The 27,451-nt window shown below is 42.4% G+C and overlaps 1 protein-coding gene across 1 annotated transcript; it reads right to left on the minus strand.

The window, feature by feature from the left end:
• Nucleotides 1-495: 495 nt before the first annotated feature.
• LOC138201897 (vinculin) lies at nucleotides 496-27,451 on the minus strand. The gene is made up of 21 exons (XM_069155448.1): nucleotides 27,084-27,451; nucleotides 15,235-15,305; nucleotides 12,562-12,712; nucleotides 11,639-11,747; nucleotides 11,105-11,227; nucleotides 10,781-10,941; nucleotides 8,298-8,388; nucleotides 8,028-8,175; nucleotides 7,301-7,454; nucleotides 7,023-7,198; nucleotides 6,212-6,402; nucleotides 5,470-5,669; nucleotides 4,573-4,701; nucleotides 4,281-4,430; nucleotides 4,021-4,129; nucleotides 3,630-3,932; nucleotides 3,416-3,540; nucleotides 3,105-3,290; nucleotides 2,655-2,858; nucleotides 2,414-2,518; nucleotides 496-2,269 (listed from the first exon to the last, which is right to left on the minus strand). Exons 1-21 carry the CDS (start codon nucleotides 27,249-27,251, stop codon nucleotides 2,123-2,125), a joined length of 3,201 nt encoding a protein of 1,066 aa, XP_069011549.1. The 5' UTR covers nucleotides 27,252-27,451; the 3' UTR covers nucleotides 496-2,122.

The following is a 27,451-nucleotide window of genomic DNA, read 5'->3' on the forward strand; positions in this document are numbered from 1 at the left end:
CCGGAAATCATGGCATTTTAGATTTGGCTTCCAAGCTGAAAAATTATAACAAAGAGACTTTTTACATATTTTTTTTTTTAATTCAAATGATGATTTGCCGTTTTAAAAGCTGGATGGATTCAATTTGTTACACATTTGTTTGGTAATATGCTCCACTGAAGCACAAAACAAATGAAGAACCTAAAAGCAAGTCCTGCTTTGAAATTTAGTGAGCTGAGACAAGGCATTTAATTAGTTTTACTCTCTCAGAAAGACACAAGTCAAACCTGGGGGACAGGTAAGGAGTGCCTCAAGAGGTTTCCAGGCAAAATATAATTAAGCTGCCATGTGTGGTCTCGTGTGAGCTGCACTTACGGGGTTTACTCGACAGTGACGGGACATGAAGCACAATGTGTAGTTTGATTAAAAACAAAAAAAAACCAAAGAAATTCAGCTGACTTAAAGCACACGCATTGGTCTTTGAGAAGAACAGAAAGTATAAAGCGAACACACCTCCAAGTGCTATAAAATGCTTTATTACAAAATTGTGAACAATGCCTAAGCAAAATGATGTTCAGGCCCATTTAAAACCAACTAAGTTGCATAATTATAAGAAAAAAAAAAAAAAAAAACCTTTTCAGGGTTTGCATAGAGCATAATTTGACTCGAAGTAAAAGTCATGAATCGGGTGTAACTCTAAAGAACAATCATGTGCAACTAAGTGTTTTGAACAAATCAATACCATGATAACCTTGTACAAACGATAGAAAACATCTTAAAATGAAAACTGTATCAATTGCAAATAAAATTTATTTCTCAAGGCACATCAGTTGGCATCGGATACGTTAAAAAGGACACACCAACAGTCTTCAGGTGTTTTTAAAGTTTGCATTGCTGTTGCCGCAAAAAGCAGCCGTTTATTTATTTTTTTTTTTAGTGTATCGAGACATGTTGAGACAAACGTGAGAAAACAAACTGAAGATTTAACCGGCTGCAGACACTGTGCTTCATCTCTAAACTCTGGTCATTCCCTTGACTACCCTAAGAGAGGTGTGCAATTTATATATCGCAAAGAAGAAATGATTGTGCACAACAACAACAAAAATGAGACATACAACTGTGTGCAGTGATTACGAAAAAGAAAAAGAAAAAACACAGCAGGCAAGATTGCTTCTCTCTAAAGAAGACTAAACTTTGTTGGCTCGCTGGGGAAATTAGAGTAATTGTTTTTGGCTACGAGGCCTCATCGTGCAGCACAAGCCTGTTCGTTACATGTAATCTCAATGCAACATGTGAAACATAAAGAATACTTTTGCTAGATTTGAACTGAATCGGTCAAATGCAAACTTTACCTGCTGTGAATAGAAATTTTAAGTTTGTTTTTGATTTAGCTCGTGAAAAAAAAAAAAAAAAAAAAAAAATAGCCCTTAAAGTCGAATGCGTGTTGCTGACCGAAGAATGACAACTATACTTTCAAAAGGTCGTGGTCGAACGTCTTTGGCAGAACTCTTGACGAAAGCAAAGGCTGCTACAACTGCATTACATTATGTGAAACAACAGCAGTGATTCACTTTCACTTGTCGTAATACAGGCTAGTGTAAACAGACATGTGTTTTGAATATGTTTTGCGTGTGCCGAGCGCAGGCCTACACTGGACTTGTAACAACTCCTCAAGTACGTGTGCTTGTCCGAGCAAAAGTGAATGAAACGATAGTGATGATAAAATGGTCAGTATAAAGGTATAAAAATGTCTCTCGAGAAAATGGTTGACAAGGAACCAGAAACAATTGCCCTTACATTATATGAAATCTAACCTCTGATCAAAATATATATATTCCTGGGATTTGTCAAAATAAGCTTTGAAACATATTTTTACACACTTTAGAAAAAAAAAAAAAAAAAAGAAAAAGAACATCCCCAGTAAAATTCTAACCCATAGCTCGCACTGATAGTCCCATCGATTACATTCTACCAGAACAGCGACGGTTACAGACAGGACGTGGGACTAATAGAGAGGCTTTGCCCATAGTAGGATGCGGGACACTGATATCGTAGCTCTGATAAAGCTTATATCTGTCCATTCGATGTCCTCCTGGACAGCTGGACAGGACCAGCAAGAAGCAGAGGAACAATAGCCCTTCTCTTACTGGTACCAGGGGGTCTTTCTGACCCAGTGGAGGGTGAAACCTGCGTCTGTCCGGATCTTAATGGAAGCTGCCTCGGCCTCCCTGACCGTCTCCTTCACAGATTGCATCAAGTTCTGAGCATTGTGGACCAACATCTCAGTCGCCTGCCACAGAAGGAATTAAAATAGAGACGATGATGAGGGAGACTTTCATGATCCCAAAGACTGTTTTTAAAAAATATATATATATATATGTATATATATATACTGGGAATCCAATGATCTGGCACATTCAAAAGAGGGACTCACCTGCTCCGACTCCTCTTCGCTGATGTTGGTACGACCCAACATGGTGGCCTTGACAGTGGACAGGATTTTGAGCTGAGTGCTGATGGTGGGAATGCGCTCACACACCTGAAACGAGGGCAGAAAGTCAGAGGAGGTAAAAGAAAAATAAAAAAAAAAATAACGTACCGAAATAACAACATCCGGCGTGTGTCCATAGAAAGAAGCCACCGTTCAGCCATCTGATGACGATGGTCGAACTGACCTGGAGCAGGTTGGTCCGGATACGTTTGTCAGTGCACTGCTTGGCCACCTCCTTGGCCAGCCGCGTGACTTCATCGGAAGCCTTTGCGATGTCCTTAGCGCACTGGATGAGGGCGCGCTTGTTTCCACTGCCTCCACGCACCAGACGGGACATCTCTGCCATGAGCAAGGCCATTCGTTTGGCAGCGCCGATGATGTCATTTCCCTAGAATGTACGACAGGAAAATGATCAATCTGAAAGAAAGGGCTTTTTAATGTGAATGTCCTTTAAATGTGTTTACGAGGAGCGCCATGAAAACGGATACATCAGCACCCCCCCGGGGTATCGGTGTAAAAATGCCAAAAATCTAGTGAGCACTCGGTTTTATTGGGAGAACTTGCCATATAGAAGTTCAGTGGTACTAACGTTGGTGGTATGGTGACGTCCCTGGTGTTTGTGGTGTCGACTTACTTTGCTGGACCATTTGCGGGCTTCATCGTGAAGCTGCCTGGCTGCCACCATAATGGGCTCGTTGACCATGTCACCGGCCTTCTGCTCGGGGAACTCCTCATCTTTCTCCTCTGGGGGAGGAGGCCTGGGGGGAGGAACCTCGCCCTCCGGAAGAGGAGGCTTTGGAGGTGCTGCTTCATCGTTGAGCTAGAGGGGCAAGTCAAAGTCATTAAGGTTTGGCAGTATAAAATGCACATCTTGTTTTGGACACTCAAACACAGAAGTTTCGGTGCATTTGCCAAATTGGAAGTTGTGCTCATCGGTGGACTTACACTAAGCTGATCCAGTTCAGGAGGAGGTGGTGGGAAGTCTGGCTCTTGAGGCTGAAAGGCCTCCCTGACTTTTGCCACGGCACCAAGAATCTTATAACCCGAGTCCAGGAAGCCCTTCTGAAGGCCTGTCAATGAAAACAAACACATCACCACTCACGAGATTCAACTTACACATAAAACAATATCCAAGAACCTGTTGGCAACGCCGACTTACTCGGATCCTGGATGTTTCCAGCGACGGCCTTAGCGTCCATTACCATCGGAGAAATTGTCTGGCTCAGTTCATCGGATGCAGCCTTCACCACCTCCCTGAATTTAGGATCCTCCGAGTTTTCCACCTCTCGTTTCGCCACCAGGAGGATACGGTTGGCTCTGCGGGCGATGCTGGTGGCACCGGCTACCAGCATCTGCGGCTGGTGATTGGCCATGGCCACACGGCACTTATCCAGGTCCTTCTTTATGGCCTCCTCCGACGCATCCAGCAGAGATTTGGTGTCTATGGCCTCGTCCACCAAACCTAAACATCCGCAATGAGCCACGGGGGAATTAGACTGGGGCGTACGAAGCAGTGCTCACCTGTGATCAGGATCTGGGTGTCACCTTACCCGTCATTTTCTCCACGTTGTCGATCCACTGATTCTTCATGGTTTCAAAATGCTCATACGCAGCTTGGTTGCCGGGGTTTCTCAGCAGAATACGAGCAGCGGATACCACCTAAAAAACAATCCCAGTCATTAATTCCAAGTCCACGGAAAACTGCGAAAGACTCGGCTGAAGAAGTGAAAAATGCCTAAACCTCCGGGGCTTGCGATTCAGAGTGGAGGGCAGACACGAACAAAAACAGAAACACTCAACCATGACATACTTGTGGTGTTAAGTCTCTTGTTGACTTGACGGCCGCCTGGATTCCCTCCACTGTGCTCTTGTTAGCAGTGCCAACAGCAGCAGCCTTCTCTGCTGTGGTGCCAAGCTTATTGGCGTGGCTCTCAAAGTTGGCAGCTCTTTCCTCAAAGACCTACACACGATCAAATATAACAATTATTCAAAAGGCTTGCTGGAACTAATACGGCACCCCGCCGAGACGCACAATATACCCCCTGAAGGAGGCCTCATTGCAGTGAGATCACAGCGAGGTGCGGAGTGACTGTACCACTGACCTCGTCTCTGTTGGGGGAGTCGAGGGGGGCAGTCGCAGCCACCGCCAGTAGCTTGATGGGGGTGGTTGTGTCGCTGAAGATGTCGGACACCTCCTGAGTCATCGCTTCCTGCATCTTTCCTTTCAGGTCCTGAGAGGAGAACAAACGGATGTTACAACCAGCCAGCACCTTCATTTAAGTCTTACCGAGACTACAAATACAGATGTGTTCTTTTATGAGCTTCACCACCCTCTGATTAAGTACATTTTAGAAGATGAATGGTTATTGTAGATTACGGTATTGATTTTTTTTGGGGGGGGGGACTAATTGTTAAGGCTATGAACTTCCAAAACAAAATGTCAATCACAATTTTGAAAAGGCCAAAGGGGCTTCTTCAGTATTTTCTTTGTCCGAGCAACAAAAACCCAAATATATTCACTTAAAAGTGATCTAATCAGAGAAAACTTTCTTTAAAAAAAAATTACATTTGAGATGCATTAGCCAAGAAATGTTTTGATATTTTTTCTTACTCGCTGTCGTTTACTGTTGTTGCTACAGAGTTTTTATTGAGTTTGGACGACATTTTAGAGAACCAAGAAGAATTTTAGGGAATAACTTTTTACAGCAATATAAATATATATTTTTGAGTTTCTCCATCTGTGTAATGTTTTCTTTCAACTATTCTGAAAGCAGAACAAAGTTGTAGATGTGAAATTTCTATTCATTCAAATCATATTTAATTCTGACAGCAGGATCTTCCTCTGTGTTTATTTTATATTTTCCTATCATGGAAATACTACTTGTAGTAACCACTAGTAACCAGCAGAGGGGGTTGTTTGTCCGTGTTTGAATCCTGACCCATTACAGCGAAGCATACGAGTCTGAATGAGATTGATTGTAGAGCTTGAGCCGTCTTACTTTCAAGGCTTCCTGGAGCTGCTGGGCCACAGCACGTGCCTGAGGGGAGTCCCCTTCACCGCGGGCAGCCAGGTCGGCCAGCTGGGCCATGAGCTGCTCCACCTGCTCGCACTTACCCATCAGCTCCTGCCTGTACGGGGCTGGCAGAGCGTTGGCCAGCCTGCGGCCCTCCGCCACCAGGCCGCGGATAGCAGCCTGGCCTAAAAAAAAAATATATATGTATTTACACGTGAAGATTAACATCAAACATTTTGCCGTTATTACATCGGGGTGCATAAAGATTGACCAAAAAAAAAAATATTCAAGATGCACAAAGCAGCGTCTTCCAACAGGAAGTTTTGCACAACAAAATATTAGAAAAACTAAAGATCTTCAATTTTAAATGAAATCCTGAAATGAAATCTTGAACCGCAGAACGTTTCACACAAGAGGAATGACATGAATGATTTAGGGGAGATTTCAACTCCGGTTCCAGGACTAGTTAACTAGAAAGCGTGCTTGTTCACGACACTGTTGAAGTTGGTCAACATGCAATGTTCTCCAGGTTTAAGTGCAGAGATGCCAAAAAAAACCCAGATAATAACAAAACAGGACTGGGAGAGCGTTGTGGTATGTCGAGTACAGTAGACAGCAACATGTCACAGTCCGCAATTCAGCCACAGGAGCGGTGGAAGGAATGTGAGGGAGCGTCGCAGAGCCACTCAGAGACAAGGAAGTTGGGGAGGACGGGAGCCAGACTCACCCACACCGCTGTCATCCACGGTGGGGTTGTCGATCCAGCGCTGCGCCTGCTCGATCTTTCCTTCCAAGTGAACAGCTGCCTTTGCAGGCCTGCTGTTGGCCACGGCTTTGTTGGTCTTGGACTGCAGGTTCTGCAGGGCTGTCGCGATCTGTTTTGCCAAAGCTCTGGCCTCCGGCGTGTCACCTTTACCCCTGTAAAGAATCAAAAAATACCAACTTCATTTATCCGTAGAGATATGGCTGAAATGAAGTCTGTGGGACGATCAGTCAGTTTTACAGACCGCCAGCTTAAATCAACATCTGGAGCAGTTTACCCTACATAGGTGGTCATATGAACGCTTTTTACAATCCCAGGTGCTGACCTAAAATCAATATTCCACCGTACACGGTGAAGTGAAAACAGTTCCAGTTGATCTATAGTATACAATCTGTTCTCCCACGGGAAGAAAAGCCATGTGAGCATTAAATGATAAGATCTTTTGTTGTATTTTTGTGGTGTGGGGGTAGAGATAAATTTCTTCTTGATCTGTGGGCAGAGAAATATTTTGAAGCTTATGTTGATAACCACTTCCTGCAACGCTGTTACCGTTTCCTGGCAACAGAGGTAAACAGTGCAGCTCTGACGATGACAGCACTGAAATGAATCAAGTGTTGAATGAAGTCATCTGAACAACAGTAAAAAAAAGAAAAAAAGAAAAAAAAAAAAAGAGTGAAAGCAGACTACTGGGGTTAGGGAGACGATCTCAGGCTTGAACTCAGAAAAACAAACTCGGCATAAATCGGTGTCATAGTTCGGGCAGTTATTAACTTACTGCCTTCTGAGATCAGACAGCTTGGCAGTCATGGCGGCGATCTCTCCAATAGAGCGCAGTATGTCATCTCTTTCTTTGGGGTCCTCGCACATGTCTGCAATCTTTTTGGCCTCGGTGAACAGGGCCTTGACATTCTCCTCTCCCTCCGGGCTGCCGTTAGGGTCTGCCAGCCAGTTCTGCGGATGGATGAAACCCATTTCAAAACGGCATCAAATGCTCGGATTAAGAGGTCTAAATACATACTCGGTGAGCTGTCATGTAAGTGTTAAAGACCACACCTGTGCAGCATCAATCCTTTTGGCGATGGCCTGCTTGGAGTTCGTCATGGCCTCCAGTTTACGAGCAGCATTTTCCACCTTGCCCTTGAGCACGTCGAGCCCCTGGGAAACCTGCTGGGCCTTCTGCATAGCGGCTGGGGATGCTCCTTGACCTCTGGGATGGGCAAAGAAAAACACCAAGAGATGCCATTAACTCCAGTGTCACTATGCCTTTAAAGGCCACATCTGCTGGCTCACTAATCTACATGTTTGTATACTCTGAAGCTTACGCCTAATGGGCCTCTTGTTTAACAATAGTACTTCCTAACTTAATGCCTCTATTTGCAGAAAATCTGAGACATCAAACAGTCACAGAAGCAGGGGTTAAAGCAGATTATGGATTGATACCAGACAGCTGTGTTTAATGTAGCGTGACTCATGGTCTCTGGTGACAATCACATTTCCTATCAGAGGGGTGTGACTTCCACTCTTACACACTTATAAACCCGCTATACTTACCGCTTTACGCATCCCCTTTAGGGATGTAAAATGAAACTACAGTGTGAAAGAAGCATTTATTAATAAAACAACTGGTGTAAATGTAATTACACAATCTAAGAAAACTACAGTAACGGAAGGCAGGACTATCTAATGATAGAAATGCACTGTGTGAAACACGAAGGAGAGCGTCTGGCCTCAGATGAGACACAGAAACGCAGAGTGACGCCGTTTAAAGTGTGGACTGTACCTGGCCCTCATCTCAGACACCTGGTCGGTCATCTGGCCCAGGGTCTTGGCCGTACCCAAGATATCTCTGCGCTCCTTCCCTGCACACAGTTCACCGACTTTACCAGCTTCGTCGAGGATCTGCCGGATGGCCTGCTCGCCCGCGTCCCCTGGAAGCAAAACACACTGCAGTCAGCCACACCAATAATGTCACAAATTCAAGTGGGTCATCAGCCTGAGGACGTGATTAGCAGCAGAATAGTTTAAAGTGGAGGACGAGGATGTTTAGTACCTGGTTGAGCGTTTGGATCCCTCAGCCAGTTCTTAGCCTGAGCTATCTTTGAATCAATCAGGCCCAGAGCCCTCTTCATGGCCTCTGTGTCCTTTGGGTTTGAAAGAGCACAATGAATGAATATCTTAAAGGGAATCAATGAAACCAAAGAAAAAAAAAAAAGAGATGATCGATGCTTTTAATCATACTGTATACACAGCTTCTATTTAACATGACATGTTTTTTAGAGACGAGGTTAATTCCACAGATAGATATTTCTGTAAATAATAAGTCCTGTATGTCACAATTATAGAAATTAAAAATGAGGTCATAACTCATTGAAAGTGAGCTTAGAGTGTCTTTTTCCTCAGTCACAGGTACTTGGTTTAGTAAATCACCAGGCTCTGTTCGTTGTCATGATCAAACCCCACTGTTGAGGGTATTTCAGTAAAAGAAACATTCAGTACAATCTATGTGCAGCATCGCTCACATCTGTCGGGCACATCCACGTAGAGCATGCTGTATCACTCTTTTCCATTGTAAATAAAGAGCGTGTCATGTTATGAAAGCCAAACGATTCTCCATTGTATCTCAATCAGAGCAGATAGAAATACAACAGTCTATCCAACAGCGACTGACACGACAATGAGCCGTCTCATTGCCTAAGTCTTCAAAACAAAGCAGAGTCCTGTTGGACATGAAGCAAAGCAAGATACCACATGAGTCACAATCAGATCAGTCGATCGGATGAATGAGTGGTTACGTTATGCTTATTATTTGTAGTGCAAGAAAAGAAGTTCAGAAAACAAAAGTTCTTCCTAATGAGGCCTGAATCTTCATCGGTGTTAAAACCAGAGTTTCAAAGCACATCAAGCTGAGTGAGAACAAATGATTTATCACAGAATGAGCCTAAAATCCTCACAATAATCGCCTTGTCAAAATAAAAGCGTACAAAGCTCAGTTGTTTGAATAGCTGGGAGTGTGAAAAAAACAGGAAGTACAAAGGTGTGAGTTGAAGTTGAGCGGGTGTTAGTTTATTGTGCGAACACGCTCCACATACAGCTGCTGCTCTGTAGTAACAACCTGTGTGTGTGTGTGTGTGTGTGTGTGTGTGTGTGTGTGTGTGTGTGTCTGTGGGTGTCTGTGTGTGTGTGTGTGTCTGTGAATAAAAACTGTCAGTAAAGTGAAAGACTGAAAGATAAAGGATTTTTTTTTTAACAGATATTAATGATTACGGCCTATATTCAAACACACAGACTGGTTATATTCAAAAATTAGACATGGTGTGGTTCATGGTATTGGGGTTAGTGTTCATGGGTATAAAGATTTGTTAGCAAACTAGGCCACATGTGTTGGATTATAACAGAAAATTAGCCATTCATACAAAAATAAAATCCATATCAGGTTTTCTGTGTGCTCCCCTCCGTCAGGAGAAACCTGATGTTCATGGCAAGAAGAGATGAACACTCAAACATTTCTCCTTAACGACACCGAAATCAATACCGCCCGAGTCAGGTCAATCGATAAGTCAACCAGCTAAGGACGAGGATACTGCAAGGTTTAAATGACCTTGGAGGGGGCACACAGATTTTGATACAATGTCGTGTTATGGCGCAAAAGAAATCCAAAATATCTGAAGAAAAAAACAAACAAAAAACACTGCATAAATCAGCAATTCAACCTGCTTAACTCTAAAATCCATAAACACCATTCCACTGGTAGTACAAAAAAATTCTCCAACCCATTATTTACTAATTTCACCTCATAACTGCCTGACTACCGAGAAGCACACAATGGCACCACAAAGCACAAGACAGCACACTCATCTGTCAGACATGCTGCTGCACAACCACGGTGCGACAGAGTTAAGGGCTTACCTTCTACAGGGGGTGAAAGGAGAAAGAAAACGGCACAAAGAAAGGAAGAACCACATAAATACAAACATTCAACCAGACGTACCAAATGAGAGCAACAAAAAAAGAAAACAGTGTCAACAAAGGTTGAAGCGGGACAAGAAAGAGACTCTGTACATGGAAAGAAAAAGAACGTGCAAAGCTGAAAAACATCAAAGAATCGGACTGAATAACCAGATACATCGAGACGTACAGTCGGTTAAAGTATTGGTATACACTTAAAATATAGCAAAAGCATTGATCACACCTGTCAAAATTTAAATGAGGTCATCCTGATGAGACAAAGCGAATGGCTAGTTACAAAAGGGAGAAAAAAAAAAGAAAAAAAAACACACCAAATGAGGATATCATCACTTCATAAACTGTCCTCCTGCAGGACATTCAGGAATTGTATGAGAGCAAAGTGGGTGATGGACAAAACTCGGTTATTGCTTTTAAAAACATTGCTTGTATTTATTTTCAATAAAGAAAGCACAAAAAAAAAAAGTTTGAAGAGAAATGTATATTCAGCGGGCAGTGCAGTAATGGAGCGTTCAGGTGAGTTTCACGGTCGTAGAACAAACTGAAGGAAAAGACGTATATCGTACGCACCTTGTTGGCCCAAGCGTCCTCGTCCCAGGAAGTGAGCTGCAGCACTCTGATGATCTCGTTTATCTCGGCACTCATCTTCTCGAAAGTGAAGTTGCGGTTCTTCAAGGCCTCTTCCACACCCTGGCTGCCAGATGTCTTGGTCGTCACAAAGATTTTGATACCTGAAATACAAAACAGAAGTCGACAATAAGCAATTTAGCAGTCTGAATAATAATAATAATAATAATAATAATAATAATAATAATAATAATAATAATAATAATACTCCCGTGCTGCTGTGCAGTATGTAGGAATCTGATCTACGCGAAAGTAAAGCGTGATTACCCGAGATGAGGATGGGCAGCAGCTCTTTGACCGTGTTCATCGAGTTGACCAGCATCACGCGGTGCTCCTGATGCGTGAGCTCTTGCTGCCGCTCGTCTATCATCTTCGCCATCTTCGTCATACCTGAACACAGACAACAAAACAGAGACGCAAAAAAACCAAACTGTTACATTTAGTCAAATATTGTATTTTAAGTGTAACTTTAAGATGACTCTACTTGAGTATTTATTCTGGTTTCAGATTTATGTAGTTTAATTTTGTATACTTTACATCTGATATATGCAACTTCCAAAAGTGTCTTGCCTTAAATAAGATTTTATAAACCGGGCTTTCACGTGTAATAGAATATTTTCACGTTGCAGTATTGCCTCTTCAGCTTATGTAGAGAATTTAGGAACTTCTTGGATAACTGACACAAACATATTGATGCTTACATAGTAAAAAGCAAAAATGTGTCCTTGTGAATGTGCCAACCAGGAGAGCAAAATGATCGTAGTGGCAAGTCTCGACTTGACGGCGTCTCGACTGACTGACCTGGTCCCAGGTTCTTTGTGTACGTGATCAAGTCCTCCATCGACTCCACCACCTCGGCCACGGTCAGATACTCCAGGATGCCTTTGCACACACGGATTATTTTGCGGACCTGCGATAATGATAGGATAAAACAACAACAAAAGATGATTCAAAAACAACGTTGCAGTCCCCGAGAAAAGGGATTATGCAAACCCCCCCCCCCCCCCTCCACACACACACACACACACATACACCCATCCTCCCCCTTCACATTCCCTCTAATTACACTCTGATAATGCTGCCTGCTGGCATTCCAACCTCTTTGTCCTGCTTCGCTCCAGCTTTATACAGAGTGATCCCTGAGCTGCATTGGAAAACATGATGGCACTGCTGACTGAGGACTCCTGCTGACTGCTGCAGGACAGTCCCAGGATGCCTGACGTTTGCTGATCTGCAACTTTTTGATTTCACTCTCCGTCCCCGAGAGGAAAAGAAGGACTGGCCTGATAGATGATCTTTCTGCCTGCTTCAAGATTTAAGAAGTGTTTCTGTAAGAAATACGGAGAGTTCCGCCGACATGCAGTATATTTAGCCACCTCTCTGTCGTTTTTATAGGCCTTAAGAGTACCCCAGAGGAAGGCAGGAATGGATACCATCCTAGCCGGTGACTGCCGTCCTCTGCCACGCTGAAGTGGCCATAAACAAGTCATTGAAGGCCTTCCAGCTCAGATCGACTCCACAGCACCAAGGCAGGAGTGAGCGAGAGTGTCACTAAACCATCATCATATCCATATGTTTCTCGGACATTAGCGACACAACCGCATCCGGTGTGACGCAGGAAATTGCTGCACAAATGAGGTGTGCTGAAATAAACTGAAGCTCTGAAAGGGAAATCTGCTGGTTAACAAAATTTTACAAATAAAATAGGGAGAGCGCGTAAATACCTCGGCTTCATCAAAGGTCAGGAGCAGATCCGAGGTCCCAGACAGGATGCCCCGGGAGCCATCGATGAGGTAATCCCGAGCAGGAACGGAGTATGGGTCGGCTTTCAGCATAGAGGCAGCCTGTACCAGCTTGGTGCACGCATTCTCCACTCTGTGGAAAGTAGAAGAGGGTTGATTGGAAGACCCGTTTTAGTACAAATCCACGAAACAAGTCATGCTGATGATTCAAAGCCCTTAACAAGCCAGATGGACACTACAAGTGGAAACAGCAAACTGCCTGCAGCAAGGGGTACAGCTAGCCATAACGTACAGCAGCTGCTGTGTAAACATGACTTTGTTTCGTTTATTCTTTTTACATGCTTTTCACACATTTCAAGCAAATGCTGCTGTGAAACCAATGGAGTGCAAATACCAGCTGAAATGGTCTAAATGACATGAAATTAAGAATAAGGAACTGGAAGGTCCTTTCTACACTTCTGCATCCTGCTTAGATCTAACTGTAAAAGCAATGCACACGTGACAGAAATAGATTTCAGTTGAAAAGATGTATCGGATGAGAAATCCGAGGTCTAAATTTCACAACCATTACAGGGAGCTCACGCGTCATGCAAACAGCTTGCTGTGCTTAGTCATCTCGGCACTACGTGCAGCAGCTTGCACCCTCGACTACAAGCTAGACGTGTAGTAAGATGGAAGGGGAGCAGATTGTGTGTAGACCAATACAAAAAGGACAGTAATTATTATATCTTTATACGGACATTATTCCGTCAGAATCAGAAGTTCCTATTGTTGTCTTCTCCAAATATCAGTGATTTAGATATATATATATAGCAAACTGACTGTGAAATACATTCACAGGAGTAATTCTATAATACATTTAGATGATTTTATTTATTTTTTTGGACAAATTTTAAGGGATATAAAGATTTATTTTGGAAGTTATTCCAAATAAATTAAAAAATTGATCTTACTTTACATATACATATTTGTAAATTTGGTTTTATTGTGTTTTTTGTGTTTCTTTGCTGCTGTAATAACTGTATTTCCCCACTGTGGGATTAATAAAGCCCAAGTCTAAGTCTTATTCAAACACCATGATGGTTTCACAGGGCACCGAATGTGTTGTTGTACCGTTACCGTCCTGAAGAAACAGTGTAATGAATTTAGCTTGAAGGTTCATTCTTTGCCTCACTAAGTCGATTTTCTCCGGGTCCTCGGGCTCATAAGATGCAACTGAAAACTCTGGAAGAAAGCTCGTTCTTGAAAAAAAGGACGGGCCTTTTCACTTTTTGAATTATTTCTTTTGAACAGAGCATGAGGAAAAGCAAGTCTGGGGCTGGTTAAAAATTAACTCGTGTCATATGTTGGACTGATGATGCAACGAGGAAAATGTGCTGCAGAAATAAAAATGGCTCGATTTTGACTTTCTATCTCATGACGGGGACGTTAACTTGCTTCCACACAATGTGATTCGGGCCTCGAGAGGTGGCGCTCTGCTTTGACTGGCTTTGGCCCAATCTAACCCCTGCTGACAAAGAAACGTAAATGATTGATAGTTGCCTCCTGGGTGTGATGTACTCGGTGAACACCAGGGCAGCAAGAACTGCAGGCTCAGCCATTTGATTCAGTGTCATACAATGCCACCTGCAGAATACCTCAGCAGCCATTCTTTACAGAAACAGGCAGCAGGCCAACGACACGTATTTCGGTTCCCACAGTATACTGGCTTTCCACTTTTGCCTCCAGGCCAACGGTTGCCCGGGTAACAAGAGAACATTATTGCTACTTTCCACATTTTAGGCGTTGCGGAGGGGCCAAACAAGAAGGGCTCAGTTTCCATTTTTCTAAAGGATCAAGTCTCCTGAAAGATAAAGGCTAATGTATGTGCATGACATCGAGGCTGACCCATGTGTGTGTGTGTGTGTGTGTGTGTGTGCGTGTGTGTGTGTGTGTGCGTGTGCGTGTGTGTGTGCGCGCCTTTGCAGAGCGAGCCAGCAGTGTCCTTCAGCGTGCACTAGAGAGAAAGAGCCATGCATAAACCGGACCCCGGCAGACACTATATTTAGTGAAGGAGATGCATTCCAGCAGATGTGCTGATGGATGACGACAGGGTGACGAAGTGACTTTGAGGCGCCAAATGTGTTGAGCCCGATGACCTGTGCCTGCCAATGCCTTTCATCCTTGACCTGGGGGGCTCCCAGGACTCTCCTTCACCCCCCCCTTAACTGCAGTCTGTCATGCAATGGCGATCGGCGAAAGAATGATTTAGGTGATGTCAAGTAAGCTAAGGGAACAAATCCATTTAATATGGACAGCTCTCCTTTTTATTTCAATGTGCATGTTTTTTTTTTTTGTGTCGCCAAAAACAAAAAGCAGCAGCCAGCGACTCTAATGATGACTTTTACGAGCTTGTAGCCCCGCTCCTGGTGAGTAAAGGAACTCCTCCCGGATCAAAAAGTATTTATGTTACACCAGGGCAAGACTCTGAGGCACTTAACATGCCATGTCTGACCTTTGCCTGGTTACAACCAGCCATTACTGCAACAGATAAAGAGAGAAAGAGATCCAAAAAGAGGATAGTGGGTTCCACGTACTGCAGAGGGAGTGTTATTTCATCAAGATACATTTGAGATACATGAATCAGAGGAGTTCGAGAAATCCTCTTGTGCTTACTTGATAAAAGCCGGAGGCATGTCCCTTTTCATGATCTGGTCTTCTGTGGTTTGCACAGTCTCTTTTCCCACCTGGAAAACACAGATATTGCCTGAGTAAACATAAATAATCCATGGTTTAATGAAACAAGGCAAACAGGCAAAAAAAAAAAAAAAAAGAAGCTAAATACACAATCACGGGAGAAAAAAGTAATTTCAGGAAAAAGGTTTTCCCAGCAGTGTTGTACCACATTTTACCCTGGTAATTATTAATTTGAGATTCCTGTGGAATTATTCATTGATAACAGAAGTCATACGAATGTAATTTTCCATTTAATGATGTAACAATTTAATCAACAGTGGGCACAGGGTCATTAAGTGGTAACCTGCGTTCTAAAGCAGCTCCTCCGTGTGACATATCCCGTGAGTATCAAACCGACTTTTTTTTTTTTTTCTTTGAATTATTTATTTTAGGGTGATAAGGGGCCGAAGCTTGTCCCAGCATGCACTGAGCAAAGGTCTGGGAGTGGACCCCGTACAGTTCATTGATATATTACAATGTCAACACAGATGTTGCACAGTCACGCTCACTTTACAAAATTGAGAATCATGGGAAGACGAGAGAAAATTGTGGCAGGAAACCACATGGTGGACACAGTGACAACACGGAAACCCGGAGATTGTTTGGATGCAAGACAATGCAACGCCTTCTTGCGGTAGTTACTGTAAAAGGTTTTAGATGACAATATTGTTCAGATACATTCGCCTTTTTTTTTGTTTGTTTGTCTGGATTGGTTTGAAGGACATTCCAATCACATGCTTGCACATCTCGGCTCGGTGAGTCAACAATGCAGTTGGATCAGACTTCAGCTCATGTCTAACATACAAGTACTTGCTAGGTCTCATAGATGCCTCATTAGAGAATTGTCTGCTGATGATACTGCTGAGTAATGTTGAGAAATACTGTTTCTTATGTCCACAGGAAACATTCTTTTCTGGTAGGGTAGGCGGTCTTAGTTACCACTCAAATACTTTATATGTAGGTCAGATGTTCAACAGTGTAACCACCGTTCTAAATCAGTGACAATCCAGTGCAGTAATTATATACACAGAAGGACTAGAGCTTGCTCTCTAATTTAATTTGGGCTATTTTGAAAATAAACTTTTAAAACACAGAGTCCCTTTGTTAAGTCGCGTTGGTATAAGTGTGATAATGCACTCTGTGGTGTAGTAGTATAATTAATTCAGTGTCCTTTGCCTCCATCTCATCCATTATCTTCTCCCTTGGGGCACTGGCCATGAATAAAAACTAAGGTTAGATTTTGACAAGGACATTGCAATCTACTAGTTTATAACAAAAGCCTGAATCTGTTTATTAGATGACATCATACACCAGGTCAAAAAAAATAATAATTTCAGACTGCTATTAGAAGGTGCTACATGCTCTTCCTTCATAAGTGACTATCACATTTAGACACACCCAGAAACCCCAGCCTCAGCCCTAACAACTGCTTCATCAATCATGAGGATTTGCATCAGTCAACACTTAAAGCTCCAGCTCCATGTTTCACAAGACTGTTCCAGTTCTACTGGATCAGTAATGTTTAAAGTTTAGATCTATCCCGAAGCTTTTCTGCAACTTGAGCGCATTTTATACTTCAATAGCATGTCACATGCATGAGCAGCAACTCCGTTACCACAACTTTCCCCCTTGAGGGAGTTTTGTCTCTAATCATGCAGTTTTCCAGAATGATGTCCTGTTACTCGTCTGGAGAACCATTATTTCAACCAGGCAGCTGCTGGGGGGACGCCAGGCCCGAGCGCGGTTATAATGCGTAAAGCAGCTGAACGCCTCCTCTCCCTCAAATGCCAAAATGACTCACCTCCCCCCACCATGACCTCAGCTCCGGAGGGAGACAACTCACCCACGTTGAGCTGCCGTGGATGAGAGATCACATGTGTTCATGCCGGGGCATTGGATCACACGGGCCAGGTTAAATAAGCAGCATCACCACTCAAGAGGGGAACGATTTCTTTGACATTTTACTGTTTTAACTCAAATAAACACCATGTTGAAAATGTTATATGCCGCTAAATTGTGCGTGACCTCGTGATTACCTCACTGTCGCACATAATTTAGCAACATATAACATCTTCAACATGTCTCCCCCGTGCTGAACTTCAACGCTCGTGTACCCGTCAGGCAAATGATCAGAGATGAAACAAGGTAGAAATGGATTATAAAACAATCAGCTGATTAGTCATATTCTTCTTTGGATTTTGGACAGGATATCAGACAAAACCATATAAAGATGTCAAATTAGGGGGAATTGTGAATTGCAAATCATTAAGTAAAATAAGGAAGCAGCCCTACTGGGGATGATAAGACATTTTTTTTTTTATTGTGGCTTAATTTTGGTTATTTAGGATGCAGTCTTAAAGGTACTGTGAGCATTTCCAGAGATCTTGTCAACGTGCCTGAATACAGGCAGTAGCAGAGCCAGTCCAGATGAGCTGACGTGGAGGCAGACATGCATCTCCTCACTCTCTTTTCACTGGACCTCTGGGACTCTTGAATAACTGAGTGGTTGTAAATTAGGGCCAAAGGTTATGCCAAACTAAACCTAAAGCTTAGCAGAGGAGGTTGTCCATCTTTGAGCCAAGCCACAACGTGCAAATGCCCCCCCCCCCTCCCCCCAACAACAACCAAAGCTGTCCTGTCCCATTCAACTATGTTTTGGGTTAGAACACAGTTTCTCTTTAAAAGGAATATTTTTGATTTGGGGGCCAGATTTTCCTGGAGGACAGTATTCCCTTTTTTATCTTTGCGTAAAGTTATGTTTCCATGATGTGTAATTTATACAACAGCAAAACCCATTCGCAGCAGAGAATTCTTAAGACAAACAGTAATATTTATACGAGATCAAGTCAAGTTTAGACATGACCTAATCTGAAAAACGGAGAAGAGGCAGAGTGATTGCTTTATGGGACAAAAATGTGGAGGGCCAGAATCTGAGTGTGAGCTGCATTTAACGAGCACTGAGTCATATACCTCCCCCCGCCCCCCCACCAAAGAGTCATGCAGCAGCCTCTGAAACCAGGCAGATTAGAGGCTCTCTGTACTGTATTCAACAGGTCATCGCTGCTTTTCTTTTCTTCCTCCCCCATTTGAGCCACTTCCTGTTGTCCCATGTTCAAAAACGGTCTGCACCAGCGATCCAAACAATTTGCGGTAAAAATAGAACTGAGTTTATAGCTGGTGTTGTCAAGCAGTTCGAGATGGCCGGCCTTCTATTCTGAGCCTCTGTCATGATTTTGGATCACATTCTCGTGATACAGACGGTGACCAAGTTTGACACATGGGCTTCATTTTGATATGATCTAACTCTTGATCTGTCTGCTTGAATTAAAAGAGGAATAGTTTAGGGAAGTGAAAATGCCCACATCTAGTTCCCAGATTCCAGGACAGCATCTATACATTGCAATGCTTGTGTGAACAACAGCTCGAACACAAAGCACAAAGCTAATCAATTTATAATGATATAAAACTGAAAAAAAAAAAAACAATCATTAAATGAATGAATCTGGAAGGAGTTTATGTTTAGTATCTTTATTTGATGATTAATAACTAGTTTTCTGTCCATTATCTCAAATATTATTTCATAAATGCATTACTTTTTGATATTTTATATGACAAATGACAGTGAAGACAGGTGCAATGGGGAAAAGATGAAGAGATGACATGAGGGTGTCCAGTTCCAACTCGTTCTTAATCATAGCTGAGACACACAACCCAAACCATGACACAAATACTCTGTTCCCTGAATAGATTCCAGTAAACCACTTTAAAGAAGGGCAGCTGTTCACTTCCACCTTCTTTTTAAAAAAAAATCTTTCCTTGAGTCAGTGTCGTCTTCTTCTGAGAAGCCATCCCAACGCTGTCTGTCAGTCACTCGTTTACCATTCGTGTCTGGAGTGGAAACACTGGCACTCCTTTTACCACCCGAGAGCGCTGGGTGGAAACCCTGCGTTGTGAAGCAGCTTGATAAAGTGGCTGCTTCTTTAGAACAGACTCGGCTTTGTTGACGGTTGCCCATCGCTCCGCCTGGAGAAGAAAGGCCACTCTGAAAGCCTCAAGGCTGCCAAGACACGGCCTGCCTTTCACGTGTTGGGCAGTTTTAGCACAATGCTGTGTTAGTCATGGTGACTACAAAGATCTATGATGGCTAAATTCTGGCACCGCTGCCCTTAACAGCATTCTAGAAAATAAACTGCATTTCATCCTCCGTGGAGGTACAGTTCCTCACAGTGCAGGACACTGGATCCCACTAGGCGGCTTTACACTGCGATCTGATGCGAATTTGATTGCACTGCACTCCATTAGCTACCTTTGATCAATACTCTCAGAACCGGCAAGTGCTGCGTTCAAAGATATCAGATGGCTTTGACTAATAATGACTTCGGAGGGGGCGGCACAGAGGTTGCACTGAAGGTCAGCGCCTTTCTATGCATCTGTCAAGTGGTGTCAAACATGGTTTATTAATTTGCTTGAGGAAGTAGCTACACATGGTGTGTCCAAGGCGATGAAAGTCACAAATCAAATGGCCTGCTCATCCGTGGCAAACCAGGCCGTGCAGCCAGAGAGAATAAAGCAGATCACAACTATCTATCTCATGTCGCAGGAGCCTCGCAGCTCGTGCAGTGTTACAGGGGAGCGGCCCTGGTCAGTGTGAATGCTCCTCTTCAAAAGAAGAATGAGTCAATACTGGGCTAGTCATAAGTGAGCTGTCATTTTCCAGGACTGCTGAAAGAAGCAGAGATAGTAATGCATGACGTGTACCACATTTAAGGAGGGTGGAGGAAGAGGAGGAGGAGGAGGGTGGAGGAGGAGGAAGCGGGCAACGTCACATCACGCCAACAATTGAGGTGATTCATTGTATAGAAAGTAACCTAACTGTCATTTTCTGGTGGATTTAAATCCTTCCGTGCATTGCAGGACTAAGTGTTTGTATTTAAAATATTATTTGAACATGGGGAAACAATAATTATCTGATCGGAAACTAAAGTCCTTAACCCAAACATGCAGTAGATACACGCTACTGCAAAATGAAGGAAACTAGCAAACATCTAAGAAGCAATGAGTTTGAAGTCCGATTTTGATATACTATCTATGGGTTTAAATGGGTTTAAATAGGTTGCTGGAGCTGGTTCACATTTCTGGTCATGAGTTTATCAAAACTAAATCATTGACCAGGCACGGTGTCTATGCCAGAGCACCAGAGGTAAACGGAAGAAAAAAAACAGTGTGTCTGAAGCTTGCCAACACTCCAGCTAAAATATGTTGTGGACAAATCAAACTAATGTTTAATTGTGTGTATACCAACATGAACTAAATTAAACTAAAAGTCATTAGAACTTGAGTGATGCAGCAGAACAGCAACGTCAACATGAAAGTAAATCTACTGGAAGTACGTCACGCAAACAAAATCCACCTTTTGGAGCTGCCCAGACATGAAACATCCAAAGAGTGGAGCTTCTGTAAGAAGGAATAGTCCAAATCTCTAGTTGGGCGTTGTAAAACTTTATCTTTATCTTATTTTAAAAGATTTGATCCGCAACTACCAGCAGCATTTGCTTCAGTTTACTGCTGCTCAATGTGGTTTGACCCGTTATTAAATCCAAGGGGTTCAAATATTTCTTTCACCAGCACTGAGACCGTTTAAACGGTGTGATCAATAAAAACACAAAAGATTTGTTTGTGTGTTATGAACTGAAGCACAGTGTGTACTTGTGACTCAGATAAAGATCCAGTCGCATTTTTTTGACCAATAAAGTCAGAAAAACAAGTAAAATCCACCGTCTTCACATACTTTTTTTTCTTGCCATTGTTTGTGATATATTTCAGTTGAAACGAGACCTGAAAAAAGACAAAAAACTCTTGATTACTTCTTATACATTATATGTCCTTTAAAATCCTGCAGATGCATGCTAAGTTTCTGGTTTAGAGTACTGGCACCGTTTCCAATGCAAAGCACTGGATCAGGATAAGTAATACTTATTGCAGCCTTTATAAAATAAAACAAGGGTTACATTGGAACTAAATTTGTGATTGTTGTCAATTATTTCAACTTGATTTCTTTTCTGGAAGAAGTCACAGCCCTGGTGCATTGTATCCTTCGTTATGGCCTGCAGCCATAAACACCCCATCGCAGAGGGAGAGGGGTTTCCCTTCGCTGCCTCACACTCTTGTTCTGAGTGGGTCCGTCAGCTGCCGGGTCTTCCTGTCTTGGCTTCCTGCATTTCCTCTTCAGCTCTGCACTCCTCCACCTCCCCCTTATCCCACAAATTTCCATCAGACAAACATTAAAAAAAAACAACCAAGAAGACTGCAGGTGCAGTATGAATCCATAATGCAACAATGCATTTCTGTGTAGACCAGATTCAAACTTTTCTATGGAGACTTTGCAAAACCTTTCAGATTATCGTCCTCGTATTGTTGCCAAAATGACAGAATCAATAGTGAGCAGCTTGAACTGGTTTTCCTTGACAAATTGCAGGAAGCTTGAGCGCCAGGTACTAGGAAGCGGTTTCTTTTGTATGCCTTTAAAGCACTTTAGTTAATGAACATATCTGTTTCCCATCTGTAAAGGACTACATAAACAGGTAATTGAAATGATTATTCACATCAAATACTGATCAAACCACAGTTCAGTATTTAAAAACTCGTGAAACGCTTCCTCATGTTGCATCTGCTGAGTTTCTCTTAAAGTTGAAAGACTTTTAAGAAGTTGTTGAAGACTCCCACATGTGTTGCAGATTATTTGTGCAGAATGGACAAAAACTAGGTGGTCATACTTATCAGATACCTCACAACGCAAGACTAATACCGAGTCAACCTTCAAATGACTGCATTTGTTTTGCTGTTGCATAAAGCACAGAGGTGTTTTGTAACTTTGCATAAGAAGGAGGATTTTATCTTTATTTTATTTTTTTATAAACAGCAACTGTTCTACCATTGAGGGATCTGCATATCTCTAAGTCATGTGACCTGTGCAAACAGGAAGAAAAACCCTTAATTATCCATTCCAGAGCTCTACATCACTGACATTCCTTCTTTTTTTTTCTTTTTTTATCCCAGGCCAGTTAAAAGGAGCTATAAAAATAATGAAGTACAACAGGCCTTACATAAAAAAAAAGTCTGCTTTGCCAAATCTAAAGGTTAACTGCTGTCACAGACAAGCTGTTCTTCCATTTATCCCAGTAGGAAAATATTTAAATTTTCAGAATAACTTGAGATAAAATATAAACAATTGCAATTCAACTTTCACATACAATGCAAAGTTTATTTTCAGATGCATGAGGGCTGTTAAGATTCAAAAGATTTGAAGAACCACATCGTCAAACAAGGTGTGAGACAAAAGCATCACACTTGGCATGAAGGGACAGAGGAAACGTTTGGTGTTTCATCTGTGCTGCAAAGGTAGTTCTTCCTCTACTTTATGTCACCATTGCAACAGTCATTTGTGCAATAAGCACAAGTTTTGCTTATTGCACAAGCACTGAACACACTTTATTCCAAACAGACCAGTTAGCCACTGTAGTTAGCCACATCCTGTAGGCAAAGACATGCTTTGTGGGTCAGAAAGAGAAGAAGCAAACCGTTCTCCGGTGTGAACACAGACTTTTCTCTTGTTGTTAATTGATTGTCTCTTTTTCAATATCCAAGTAAAGTCGCTCATTCAAAGGACTATCCCAACCCCCCCCCCCCCCCCCCCCCCTCCGGACAAGGATACACTCCGGCCTGTTGGGAATTCTTCACATTCCTCACATTCATTGTTAATTGAGGTTGGGCTCATTGTCTCAATCAGGAACAACAAATTAAAGAGGCTGAGCCCAACTGAAGGGTCTGGTTGAAGAAACATATATGACTCACAACAGTTTGTGGTCATGTTGCACTTACAATACCGGGTCTGGGTCGCACTTTTATCTCCATGCATCTGGAATAATGCGATTAGGCCTTTTCAAATTAATAATTTAAAGGTCTACACATTTTGCAGCTGATCGCCTCAGACAGGTTCAAGCATCCTATAATAACCTCCTGGAAGCTCGGCTTCCTTTTTTTGTTTGGAAATGGAAAGAAATCTGACGCAACTACCCGAATATGGCATTCGAAAGGTATAATCATTTGCAGCCCACTTCCTGTCAAGGTTTTCAGGTCATCCCGAATCCACCTTGATCAGCTGTATTTAGGCTTCTGGCTCCAGAGATCTTGGACGGAATTCATGAAGGAGGAAGCCTGTTTAACATGTGGGTTTTTTTAGGAAACATAGACAATGAGGTAAATAGCTTTTCTTTGACACAGCCCCACCCTGACAATGCCTAAAGAAATGCTACTAAACCTTATCCCTTTCCCTTTCTGAGGATGATCCTTCCCTTGACAGGCATTTACTCCCCAGTTTGATGTTTGTGTGGACTCACTTTAACTGATTTACAACACGTGGAAAAATTAAGAATTTACAATTACATTATCGCATTATACATTATATAATATAATAATATATAATAGTTTACAAAAAATAATCTGAAGCTGGACAATGAAAAGGTAAAAGATAAGAGCTACACAGTGGGTTTGTTGTCTCATTTAAGCTTTGCGGTATGACTCAAGGGAGTGAAACCAGAAGAAAATTACATCTGATCTTTAACTTCAATGATCTCATAACACTGTCCATGTTGTTATGTTGCCACAGCAACTGGAAATAATTATACACCAACGTATTCATTCATGCCACTGTTGGAAACATCTGATCACAATTCAGAATGTCCATAGAGCCTGGATCATATCACTCCAAGATATTTAGTTGTGAGCTGCGTTACCACCCAGGTCCTCAGAACTTTTCAAGGAACACTGAGGTTCCTTCAGCCCTTTGTTTTCTGCATTTCCACAGTGGTCTAAAAAAACCAACGAAGATTAGGCAAATTACTCCACTGAGGCGGGTTCTCCTTCTGAGTTTTAATCATGGTTTGCAAACCAGCTTATAGGTGCGTTACCGCCCCCTACTGGACTGGAGTGTGACACGGCAGAGATTCCACTGACGTGGCATACAAATACAACCTGGGCATCGACGGTCCGTCGGTCGAAATGTTTCTTCTACAACCTCATGTTGTTGTGTCCAAGCACGAAAACACAAAAAAAAACCAACTGGTCTGCACTGACAGAATTTAAAAAAAAAATGTCGGTTAACAACATCTCTACTTCAGGTACAGTGAAGAGAACGCAATTCTTCTCCTACTTGAAAGACAAAGGGGGGTAGACGTTAATATAAGTAATGTAATGTGATATTGAAAGTCTGCACTGTGGGTTTCATTATGAAGATCTCTATCCTGTGTCTGACTTCCTGTCCGGCTTATCTGCTCTGTGCAGTTTGATGCTTCTTACGTCAAAAATAGACGACACTATTCAGGAACACTTTTGAAACATGCTGGTGGAATCAAACACATTATGTAGAACTGGAGCGATCAGCTCTGGCGGCCGTGATGGAGGCAGAACTCAATGCAGCCGGTTCCAGTAGAATCAAGCCTTTAGAAGAACCGGGTTTCCTCAAAGGGTTCCTTGTCCCTGGAATAAGTTCCTTCGGTAGAAATGCAGCTCTAATGGGACTTCAAGCACTATCGTGTTCATGTTTTGAAAAAGCTCTCAGCTATGTTTTGCTGTGCACACTTGAACTCTTTTAAACTCTTTAGCTCTATCCCTCTAATTTAAGAGGCAACGTGTGTAATTTTTCTTACACACATCATCATCATCATCATCATCATCATTATAATGCCTTATAAGGACAGATCATCGCACGTATCTATAATAAGCCTTTCACAACTCCGTTAACTATTACATGCAGACGATAGTATTTGTAAACCGTTATCCAACTATTTGGTAGGGAGGGCCTTCTGTCAAAATATGACATCAAATGTAAACATGACACCCACCATCTAAACACCTCTCTATAGTGTCCCGCAGAGGAAGGAACTTTGGTGTATACGTTTAAATAATGGAAACAATGAGAGTACAGACCTGTAGTTTCAGAGTGAGCATTAATGAAAAACAAAGGCACAGAATGAAGTGAACCAGCCTGATATGGATAAGGACCATAAAACATAATAGATTCATTGTGGGATTAAAGTTAAGAAATCCTATTAAATAAAACGTTCCTTCGCTGATGCCAGAGTCATTGTCCAAATTTATCACTCAACAACTGGCAGCGGCCCTGGGCTTAACTAGACTGAGTAAATAACACAGGGACCACGTCTGCCTTAATTTAGCCTGCGTGCCTTCCTCTATTTACGAGCCACAATATCCGACAGCCTCCTCATATCTCCTTGTTTCCTCTGCATCAAACTCGCCATGTATCGGTTTGTGCGTCAGGATCAAATTTAAGGAAATGACATTGTCGTTTCCGACTCTTGTTGCCATGATAGTTACAATGTGGCTCCGAGGAGCACCATTGAGGCAAGATCCTTTTTGATCCTAAATATACTTGAAACCACGGTTGCATCTGGTCAAATGGGTGCATGTAATTTAACGTTTTCAAAAGACAGTTGGGAAAGACATAATTAATAGGCCCAAAGATATTTTAATGACTGTGTGGGTGGAAAAAAAACACGATGGACACCCACTGAAAACAAATGATTAGTTTGAGGTACAGATTCATCAAAAATACTTTTTGACAGAATCGTTTGAACTTGTATCAGGACACATTGCACTTATTAGAATGAAAATACTTGGGTCATGTTTGCCAAAATGTTCATTTGTATGCATGTTGTGTGTTTGCTGAGAATATCTGAGCAATCAGACTCTTGGACAAGAAGGAGAAAAGTATGAGGGAAAATAAACTTTGAAACAGTTTTGCTGGCAAAGTATTACGCAGAAAACACTAAAGTATTAACTAATGACAATACATTTCTTCAGTCACAGCTAACAGCAAACTGTAAGATCCATTCAAACATTATGGGGTCACATTTTTTTGTTGACTGCAATGAGATTAAAATTGTGACCAGAGTAAAAAAAAAAAAGAAAAAGAAGCACAATGAATTACAGCTGAGATTTCTCATCGGATCATAAGATCTGATGGGTCACAGACTGCAGTTTAACAACCACATTCACTTGCAAATTAACATTTTGTCACAGCCTTGGTGGAGGTTTAACTGTGCTTCCTTGCCCTTTTGAATTTCGTTTCATCACATCAGCAGTGCCTCGAAAGCTCACAGAAGTATCAATCGTTTCTGTAACTGTCCCATTGTAGTCTACAGACTGCACAACTACACTGTTGGTCCGTTTTAGATGCAAAAGATAGCCTGGTGCAAGGCACAATAAGTCATTGGGACAACGGAGGAAACGAACATATCAATATCAAAGGCTAATTTAAGACTCTAATTGACGGAACTATTCAAAGACTGTTATTGTAGGTGGAGTGACCTGATTATATATATATATATAAAACAGTAATTCACTGTAGCTCGGTCCTGTACCTGCCTCACACATCGCAGCGGTGCCTACGTCAAGCTCCGGCAGTCACCGATAGAGGAGGCAGGGCATATTTTCAAGGGGAAAAGGGCGTCACTGCCCTTTGCCCCAAGTCAAAAAAACAAACAAACAAACAAAAAAAAAAACTTATAAAGAAACTTTGTTTGCATGCACCGATCTTCTGTGCCATTAAAACAAATAGGACAGAGCCGGCTGTAGTCACATTCCTAAATTTCAACATTTGAGTCGAGTTACATTGAGAGTGAACGGCGTGGGACAAAGCGACAGGTACCCACCGAGCGAGCTCAGCCTCACTTTAGACACGTTTGTATTAAAAAAGGGAGAAAGTTACTCACCCGAACAAGATTGCTGACAGCCGCCTGCACGGCAGCCACCGGCGCCGACAGATCTGGGATACCCTTTCCGTCAACTTCACCTTCTTCGTGCATGATCACCAGATGGGATATCTGCTGAGCCACCGGCTCCAGGATACTTTCTATCGTCTTCGTGTGAAAAACCGGCATGGTGACAGCTTTTTGGTTCACTTTCCGAGGAAATATTCTACCGCCCAGGGCAGTTTTTCTCCCAAACTCCTGCTACAAAAGCCTAAGACAATCCCAACCGCTTTTCTTTTTTTATTTTTTTATTTTTTTTTACCCGGGACAGGCTCTCCGTCCGGTATGAAGACTACAACTACTCCCGTGAAACCGTCAACGTAAAAAAA

Source organism: Embiotoca jacksoni, unplaced genomic scaffold (genome assembly GCF_022577435.1).
Source record: "Embiotoca jacksoni isolate LCO1_2020_lvr unplaced genomic scaffold, fEmbJac1.0.p SCAF_20, whole genome shotgun sequence".
In the NCBI taxonomy this organism is placed as follows: domain Eukaryota; kingdom Metazoa; phylum Chordata; class Actinopteri; family Embiotocidae; genus Embiotoca; species Embiotoca jacksoni.

Bases quoted from the DNA above. Each gene is read 5' to 3' on its own strand.
- LOC138201897 (XM_069155448.1), bottom strand. From the start codon at position 27,251: ATGCCGGTTTTTCACACGAAGACGATAGAAAGTATCCTGGAGCCGGTG. The intron at 8,389-10,780 runs GTGCGTACGATA...TCAAACCCAAAG, and splicing joins AGGACGCTTGGGCCAACAAG to GACACAGAGGCCATGAAGAG. The intron at 4,431-4,572 runs GTCAGTGGTACA...GATCGTGTGTAG, and splicing joins ACTCCCCCAACAGAGACGAG to GTCTTTGAGGAAAGAGCTGC.